Source organism: Dromaius novaehollandiae, chromosome 20 (genome assembly GCF_036370855.1).
Source record: "Dromaius novaehollandiae isolate bDroNov1 chromosome 20, bDroNov1.hap1, whole genome shotgun sequence".
In the NCBI taxonomy this organism is placed as follows: domain Eukaryota; kingdom Metazoa; phylum Chordata; class Aves; order Casuariiformes; family Dromaiidae; genus Dromaius; species Dromaius novaehollandiae.
In genome coordinates, this window is record NC_088117.1 from 2233212 (window position 1) to 2242414 (window position 9203).

General features: G+C 55.9%; 1 protein-coding gene across 1 annotated transcript; it reads left to right on the top strand.

Moving 5' to 3' along the window:
- Positions 1-114: 114 nt before the first annotated feature.
- Positions 115-7511, top strand: LOC112986795 (ectonucleoside triphosphate diphosphohydrolase 8-like). Its single transcript, XM_064523564.1, has 10 exons — positions 115-302; positions 798-935; positions 1637-1754; positions 2574-2724; positions 3263-3422; positions 3972-4202; positions 4873-5136; positions 5711-5821; positions 6200-6334; positions 7120-7511. Exons 2-10 carry the CDS (start codon positions 810-812, stop codon positions 7327-7329), a joined length of 1506 nt encoding a protein of 501 aa, XP_064379634.1. The 5' UTR covers positions 115-302; positions 798-809; the 3' UTR covers positions 7330-7511.
- Positions 7512-9203: the final 1692 nt, after the last annotated feature.

The window sequence follows — 9203 nt, forward strand, 5'->3', positions numbered from 1 at the left end:
GGGAGGGCTAAGTCCATACCCTAAACACGGCTGCTGGAACTGGCTTGGAAGAGCGCGGCTCCTCCTGAAGCGCTGAGCCGGTGCAAAGTGCCCGCCCAGGACAAGCAGGCGGGGGAACCCGGACGTTGGAGCCCAGCTCTGGTTGCGCTTTCACTTTGAGCTCCTCTGCTAGGACTGGGCTCTGGCAGGGCCCGCGGAGGGAGGGCCGCCCTCTGCAGAGGGAGCCCTGGGGTCTGCTCAGCCCTGCCCAGCTCGGTGCACCCACACCCAAGGAGGAAGGAGTGGGGCCCTCTCGGGAACAGGTATGGCAGGGGTGGCCGGGTTTGCCTGCCACCCCCTTCCCAAGGGCTGGGCATGTGCAAGGCAGAAGGGCAGCCTTCGACTCTGCCTTTTCCCATAGTAGGGAGTTGCTGGTGTGATCGCATTGGGGTTATCTTCCCAGCATACGGTCCTGGGCCTGGAAAGAGGGCCAAGCCTTCCCAGCTCAGTTTTAGGGGTCCCTAGTGACTGGGGTTTTTCTCCTGCTTGCGAAGAGCAGGTTTGTGAGGCTGTTAGGCCCTGGAGGGGTAGTTTCCACATTCAGAGTGACCTGGGCTCTGTGCCCCAGCTGTAAAGTCTCCCTAAAGCTCCAGGATGGCACATTTCCCCGAGGCAACACTGCTGCCCTGGTGTGCTTTTTCACCAGTTAGGCAGCTCCTGAGATCGCAGGGAAAATAGGGAGCTTGAAGGAGCAGGAGACACTCAGGGAGCAGACAGTTAGGTTGGCACTGGCCTTACATGATCTTTTCTCTTTGCAGCTCAGCGCAGAAATGTCAAAGTGCCTGCTAAAGGCAGATGTCCGGTACCTTGTGGCCTTGCTGGCACTGCTGGGAATTATCACCCTCTTCCTGATCCTGGCTCCAATGAAGGACGTTTTCCTTCTTCCGAGGACTAAAGTAGGTGCACAGTGGGGCCTGGAAGAGCCCTGGAAGAACTGCCAGCCTTTTCCCACCTCTGTCATCCTTGCACCAGCCCTGTCCTACTCTCTGCTTATGAGCTTTCCTGTAACCTGCCCAGCTTTTGGGGGCTTAACCTAACCTGGGCAGTGCTGGGTAGATCAACCCCCCCCCCCCCCCCCCCCAAAATCAGAGTACTGCCTCCTTGCTAAGGAGGAGAAAGAGGACAAACGATGTGACCCTTCTCCTGGTACTACTCCACCTTCCACCCCAGGAACCTTCTCTCCCTTCTCAGAAACCCAGAGCATATGGTGGGTTTCCATCTCTGGGTCCTGTGGCTTTGTGCTGTTCTCTGTTTATGGCTTTTGGAGACTGTTATAAAATAACCATTGTTTGTGAGATTTACCAGTCCTGAAGGTCTGTGAGTAGCTCTGGCAGCGTGAGGCATTTAAATATCTCTTGGGTGTGTTTGTGGTGCTCTCCTGCATGTCTTCCCTTTCCATGTTATAAATCTCTCGCTGGCTAAATCAGGGGGGTCAAAAATGAAGTGGGGCTGTTGATGGGAAGCTGGTAGTGTAATCCTGGGTGTGCTGCTCTCCTCTGCACATGGGAACCGAGAACAGAAGCTCTCAGACACCCCCCCAGCACTTGATGCAGCCCCGCGCACTCTGTGAGCCCTGTGTCCCTCTGCCTCCCCGCAGTACGGCCTGGTGTTCGACGCCGGCTCCACGCACACGGCTCTCTACATCTACCAGTGGCCAGCAGACAAGGAGAATGACACAGGCATCGTCAACCAGGTGGAGACCTGCGCCGTGCCTGGTCAGTGTGCTTGGGCACGTCCGTGCCTCTCACCCTGCCTCCCGGGCCAGTGTCCCAGGCGCCCTGACAGCAGGTTTCCTCGGTGCAGAGCACGACCTGATGGAGTGGACGCCTGGAGAGCCAGTGGGAAGGGGCTTGAGGCAAAGCAGAGCTCCTGGATTTCTGCCGATCCCTCAGGAGGCCTGAGGGTGCTTTGGGCTGCTGCACCATGTGCCTCCTAAAATACAGTTAGTTAATTCAGACTTTTAGCCTACATGGGGCCAGAAAGGGGTGTCCTGGGCAGAAGAATGAAAGGAAGCTTTCACAGGTGAGAAGCTGTGGTTTAGGGAGCCTGAGGGCAAAGGGGAGGATCAAAGCTGCCGAGAGGTGGCTAAGAAATTAGGCCCTCAGCAATTTCTGGAACTAGTCCAATCTTGCAGCTTGTGGCAATGCATGATCTTGCAGCCTCAGATGTTAGACATGATGAGTTTGGTACTTCTGTCATGCAACTGCTTCTTTGGCTCTTCCTCCCATAACATCTCTTTACAGTTTCTCTCATAACTTCAGCTTCGTGATTCCACAAGGTATCCTAAAACACCTGCAGAAGCCCCTAAATGTTGCTGTGTGTCTGCTAGTAGTTTGTATGCAGTTTCTAATTGCTCTTTGGGAAGGAAGCTGTCTTTTTGGTGTGTATTTGAAGAGCACCAAACACAGCAGAGTCTTGAGCTGTGACTGAGGATTGTAGATATTGCCAATAAGGTCTAGGGAGCTCTTTGGGCCTGGGAAATGGGCTGGAAAGGTCTCTCTAAGTTTGCTCCCTCATGGGATGTCGTGTTTCAGGACCCGGCATCTCCAGCTATGCAGACAACCCTGCTCTGGCTGGAGCCAGCCTGAAGCCCTGCCTAGACAAGGCCATGACGATCATCCCAGCAAAGCTGCAGCGGGACACCCCCACCTACCTCGGGGCTACGGCAGGCATGCGGCTGCTGAGGTACCTGGCGTTGCCTCGCGAGCCTGGGCACCTCTGCAGGCCCTTCCCCACCACACGCGCTGGGTGACCACCATGGCCGATGTAGGGGGCTGGGGCTGGGGGGCTGGTGTGGGGGGGCTGCTGCCCCATCAGGGGGAGGCCATGCCGTGGCAGTGGGCAGAGCATCCATTTCCACAGCCTGCCCACAGTTTCCAACGGAGCTGGCTTGGCGAGCCCTCAGGGAAGCCCCAGAGGCTGGCGGTGGTCCAGGAGGAAGAGGAACCTTCTGGGCTAGACGGGGCACACATGCTCGCACAAAGCCGCCAGGTAGCGATTTTAGGGAGACTCCCAATCCACCGGCTTAGTGACCCGGCTTTGGTGGCCTGAGGCCAGCGCCAGCCCAGAGGCAGGGAAGTGGACAGGCGGGAGGGACAGAACCTCTCTCCGAGCAGTCCCACTCCTCTGCGGAAGACACCAGGCCTTTCCCGAGAGCACCGCTCTGGAAACACGCTGGCAGCTGCCTCCTCCACCTCGTGGCATCTCTCTCCTCCCTCGGCAGGGAGCAGAACAGCACCAAAGCTGAGCAGGTCTTTGCCGAGGTCGTCAAGGCCATTCGCCAGTACCCGGTGGACTTCCGTGGAGCTCAGATCCTCACGGGGAACGAGGAGGGCTCCTTTGGCTGGATCACTGTCAACTACCTGCTGGAGACGCTCGTCAAGGTTCGGGCCTGGGGGGAGCAGAGTACATACGTCCATCTCAGCTAGAGACGGATTTCTGTATACCCAGAGGAGAGAAACATGTCGTCTGAAGGCACTAGTCTCCCAAACGAAGGCAGCCTGGTGTGAGCTGCACCTTTGGCTCCGCTGAGGTCATTAACAGAGCCAAGGGCAGGAGGGTCTTTGTGTCCCGCTCTGCCTGGCCCTGCCCTCACCCCTGGGCTCTGAGTTGATTTTGGTGCCAAAAGGGTGCAGCAATGTCAGACCCCACCAGCTCCTGCAAACAGAGCAAAGAAAGGGGCTTCTCCGATACCCTTTCCCTCCCTTAAGGTTGCTGGAGCCAAGCTGACGGGCAGCAGCTAAGGGGCCAGATCTCAGAGCTACACTGAGGCCTACGTGGGTGTGGGAGGACATGGGCTGCAAGGGGTGAAGCAGGGATCTGGACCACGGAAGGTCCCTCAGGGCCCTCTGAGCCCGCAAAGCCCTGATGAAAGGGACAGGGACTGTGATTTCCCACATTTCAGACTAACACTTGCTCTCTTGTGCGGCTAGTTTTCCTTCGCAGAGAAATGGGAACATCCACAGGCCACGGAGGTGCTGGGAGCTCTGGACCTTGGAGGCGCCTCCACACAAATCACCTTCCAGCCTGGAGGTACCATTGAGGACAAAAACACCTCCGTCCTCTTCAGGCTCTACGGCACCAACTACTCGCTCTACACCCACAGCTATCTCTGCTATGGGCAGACGCAGGCCTTGAAGATGCTGCTGGCGGCTCTGCGTGAGGTACTAGAGATGGAGCCAGCGCCTGCTGACTTCCTCAGGCATTGGCTACAAGGCTCTGCTCAACCACTTCCCATGTTGATGAAAGATGCCTTCCAGAAACAGTAGATGTGCCTGCCTGTGGAGAGAGGGTTAAGGAATTTGGAAGCTGTCATGAAGTCAAGAGCCTAGCTGAGATGTTCTCTCGCGAACTAAAAAATGCTCTCCCTTGGGTAGAAGGACGTAGTTGTCCACCAGAGCTCCCTTCTCCCCAGAATTGGTTTTTGTGAGGACATTTTTCATCACAGAACCAAATTGTTTCCTGAGCCCAGCGGTATCCTCTGGTTCTTCCCTATCCCCACAGACATGGGCAGGAAGGGTTCCCTGGCATGGGTGGTTTCTAGCTCCACTGAAAACAGAGTGGTCTCGAAAGCCACCAAGTCTGATCATGCTGAATGGAGATGGGCCAACAGCAGCACTCTCAAAAGCTGGGATGCTACAGTGGGGGAGAAAGGGAGACCTCTCCCGCTGTGGGCAGGTTAAGTCATGCAAAGGATGCATCCCGCTCCCCCCCACATCCTCCTCGGGTCCAGATCCTGCTTTTGGGGAGGGTCTAAGCACAGGATGGGCTGTGGAGGAAGGGTCTGGCTGCCAGGCCAAGCCAAGCACTGCTAACAGCTCCTGCTCTCTCTAGGGCAGCTCTTCTCCCCAGCGGATATTGCACCCCTGCTACCCGAAGGGATACCAGGAGAACATCACCACGACAGACCTCTACGACAGTCCCTGTGTCCCCGCACCGAGCACACCCAGCACTGCCCAGGTCCTCACGGTGACGGGGACAGGAGACCCAGTGGCGTGCAGGACCGCCATCCAGAAACTCTTCAACTTCACCTGTGGGGCCCACAGGACGTGTGGGTTCAATGGCATTTATCAGCCCCCTGTGCAGGGGCAGTTCTTCGTAAGGAGCCCTCCATTCGTGTGATTGTGGCACTGGGAGGGCAGGGCCTGGGAGTTTCCTCTCCCACTGTTTGTGGGAGAGCAGGGGAGAGAGGGTACCTCAGAGCTGGTCCCACCTGCAGAACTCTCCGCCTAAGCTTCCACTTCCTGCAATGTCCGAGCCATACCTGAGGAAAGCGGAAAGATCTCGTCCCCCCACGAGACATGTCTGGGCTGGCTGGGCTCCCAAACACAAGCAGCAGCCCTGAGGTTTGCCTACTAGCTCCTAGTCTTTGGCAGATCCTCAAGCATGTGCTGGATGCAGAACCCTGGGAATACCTGGGACTCTGTCTCCTGGCTAAAAGAGACCCTGGATCGGGCTAGGATTTGGCCCAGGAAGTAGCACTCAGATGCTCTGCAGCTCTCTCGGTCAGCCCTCCTCCTGTCCTGAGCCCTGTCATCTCACTCCTCTAGGGCGGAGATGGCAATGCTGACCCCATCCCAGAAGGGCTGCAGAGGGGCCTTCTTTGGGGTGAGAAGGGAGGTGTAGTTTTTGTCCTCCTTGGTAGCTTTTACAGCCCTCTGTTATTGCCTAGGCCTTCTCTGGGTTCTATTACACCTTCCACTTCCTGAACCTGACTGGCCAGCAGTCTCTAGGCCACGTCAACTCCACGATCTGGGCCTTCTGCAACACCACCTGGAAAGAGGTAGGAGCACTGTGAAGAGCAGCTAGGAACCTTGTGCCTGTCCAGGCCCAGTATTCTGGGCTTAGAAGGGCAGGAGAGCTTTGGCAAGCCACCTCCTATGGGGCTTCCCACACCCATTGCCACAGTTAGGCTTGCCTGAGGCATGTGCAGGTGCACTGGGCTAGGGGTGGAAGGGGCAGTCCAGCAGCTCCAGCTTGGAAAGAGCATGCTGCTGAAGAGCTTCTTGGTACTGGTGTCCCTGCTTCAGGAGTGGGGTCATTCAAGAGCGATGCTTGGGATGCCCAGGAGGAACATAGCATGCTGTTCCTTGGGGCAGAGAAGGCTTCTGAGCATCTATTTTATTCCTCATCACACTGTGTCCCCCAATGGCCTTCCCAGCTGGTGGAGAACTTCCCGGAGGAGAAGGAACGCCTGCACATGTACTGCTCCTTTGCTGTTTACATCCTGACGCTACTCCTCGATGGCTACAAGTTTGATGAGCACACCTGGAGCAGCATCCACTTCAGCAGGAAGGTAAAAGCCCTGAGGGGCAGTGGGAGTTGGGGGAGGCAGCTGCTGGCTGCATCCTTCCCCTGGCAAGAGGAGGAAGAGGTGTTCAGGAGAAGCATCCCTGGAGTCCACTGGGCTAGAAAAGTGACCCTGCCTTATGTCTGCCACCCTGTGATCCTGGCACAGCATCACTTCTACCTGCCCAAAAGCCTCTGACACATACTCTTCTCTCATTTACGCGGGTGAGGACATGAGCTAATTTTAAGGGGATCAGAGAAGGGCAGAGCCAGTTCCCTGACGTGGGCAAGGCCTATCTCCGTAATTACTGTGCAGGACTCCTACGTCCTCACTCTCCTGCTGCAAGGCTACAAATTCAATGACAAGACATGGCCCAACATCTGCTTCATCCAAAAGGTAGGAAAGCTCCTAGCTGCAGCTGGCTTTCATGCTTTGTGCCATTAAATGAGTTGCATCCACTCCATGCCTCCTGGGTGAGGAAGCAGGAGATAACAAGGTGGCACAGTCCCCTGCCCATGCCTCTCTGGCAGGGCAGTGATAGCACAGACTGAGCAGCTCTTGAGTTATGTTCACAGGCACCTGCTGGGGCATCTATAATTGCAAATTCCGGTCTGGAATATGCTCTCCCACAGCTTGTCTTGGTAATGGCGTATTTGCAACCCAAGGTGTGTGCAGGCTCTGTGGCTGTGGAGCAGGCCCTTGAGGTGCCATGGCAAAGGTCTTCTGTAGCTCTCCAGCTTGCCTGGTACTTTGCAGCCCTTCATGTTCCTCTTCTTTCTCCATCTGCCCAGGTTGCTAACACAGATGTGGGTTGGACTCTTGGCTACATGCTCAATCTCACCAACATGATTCCCTCGGAGACTCCCCAGCAAGGCATAGCTCTCCAAAGAAGCATGTGGATGGCAGCCACAGTCACATTGTTCATCATGCTATTCCTCTGCTTCTGGCTGTTCACGGCCATATGTCACCAGAGAAAATTAGTCAGTTATGAGACTTTCTAGTGACACCGTCCCCAGAAGCTGTCGAAGCTCCTTGGTCCTGCTGTCACACTTGTGTGAGGAGCTGCAGACTGGGGGAATCACACCCATGTCCAGGAGCTATGAACTTTTAATATAAGGTACCAGCACCCCAGCCTGGTGATCTGGTACTGGCACAGGCCTTATAAAATCTCTCTGTAACTGTGTGCTGTGTTGTTTTCCTTTCCCCTTCATGTTGGTTAGAGATACTTTTGAAGAGACGAGACAGCTCTGTAGGGCAGGGGCTCAGCACTGAAGATGTGGGGATAGCAGTGGCATGGGACAGCTGGAGGTGATGGCAACTGTGGGTCAAGGAAGAGAAAAGTGGCATCTGGCAGCAAAGGGATTCTTCTAGGACTGGTTATTGCCTGCAACAGATACCCCATGTGAGGTAGACTTAAACAGGTCCTGTCCTGTCTGGTGGCAAGGACCGGCATCTCCTGCTGCCAGTGCCAGTGAGCAAAGCAGACCCAAGCTGGTCTGCTAGGTGGGACTTGGGCTCTACGCAGGATGGGAAGCTCTGTGAGGTGGGGAGATCGCTTCACCACCCTCTTATCCTGTGCAAGGTTCCTCTTTCATCTGGCTATGCCACGTGTCTGTGCCTGGCAGACATCTCACCATCCCTTTCCAGCATGCAATGGGATTTGGGAAATCTGCTGGGAGCTGTAAGTGGGCAGTTCCTGGGGTTCCCCTTGCAGTTTCGGGGCGTCCCACTGGCAGGCAGTGGATGGGTGAGAGCTCCAGACCCAGGACAGAGGCTGCAGGTACCTGTTCTTGCCGTGGTTCTCGCACATCTGCCCTGAGCAGCCCAGGATCTGCCAGTTCTGAAGGTCCTAGTTTAAGGGCTTCATTTCCATGCACGCTTAAGATAAAAACGGGCTCTGAAGCAAGGGAGGCAGCTGACAGAAGGCCTGCTGCTGCAGTCCTCATGCATCCCTTCTACCTTTTACTGGCGCATGGGTAAACGCCCTGCTCCCTAGACTGAACCTGTGCCACTAGGTCAGAGTGCGTGTCTGTGAGCATCCCCGTGCGGGGGCAGAGACCACTCTGCCCATGCCGAGGCACAAGCCTTCCCTGGCGACTGCAGAACCAGCAGCCAACCCACAGCAGCACCACTGCTGCCCCAAAGCCCTGCGCTCTGCATGCACATCAGGCCCCACCACCACATTTCGCAAACACCCTGCAGGAAATAGAGATTCTCACTCACATTTTCCTCTCATTCTGCCCTGTCTACTTACCCATCACCTCAGGCACTGGGACTCATGCAGGGATTGACTGTGCCCAGGACAGCCAGAGGCCAGGAGCTGCTGTGCTGTTGGTGGAGTGGCTAGGGAGAGGTGAGGACACCCTGGCTCTCAGAAGGAAAAGGTCCTTGTCCTTCTGCCCTGCTGGCTCGCTTCAGAGGTCTGACAAAAGCTGTGAGGTCTCCAGGGGTGAAGGCAGTGCCCACTTATGCCTTTTGCTCCTGACCCTCAGCTGGGAGGACCCTTTGGCAGCACCAGGTCCTGCTCCAGCACTCTGGTCAGGCTCATCATTTCTAGCTGGATGGTTTCTGGACTGGCTTGCTCAGACCTCACACCAGTGTCTCTGTGCAGTGCTGTGCTGTACCCACAGACACCTTTTCCCTTCCAGGGCACCATCAGTAATACAGCATTTTTCTCTCAAATATCTGTTTCCCATAGCACTGAGCAATGTTGAAGGAGGGCTGGATTTTGCAGAGCAGCTACCCATGTCCAAGGCACTTGTTCTGTCCCCCTCTCCTCAGGTCCCCACCATCATTACCAGCCCTTACCTGGGACAAACAAGCATTAAAATCCTTTTGATTCAGAAGCAAAATAACACGATTTTCTCTCTTTGGT

Excerpts from the sequence above, each read along its gene's own strand:
- LOC112986795 (XM_064523564.1), top strand. The coding sequence starts at position 810 with ATGTCAAAGTGCCTGCTAAAGGCAGATGTCCGGTACCTTGTGGCCTTG. Across the intron at positions 4,203-4,872 it reads TGCTGGCGGCTCTGCGTGAG|GGCAGCTCTTCTCCCCAGCG; the intron begins GTACTAGAGATG and ends TGCTCTCTCTAG. Across the intron at positions 6,335-7,119 it reads GCATCCACTTCAGCAGGAAG|GTTGCTAACACAGATGTGGG; the intron begins GTAAAAGCCCTG and ends CCATCTGCCCAG.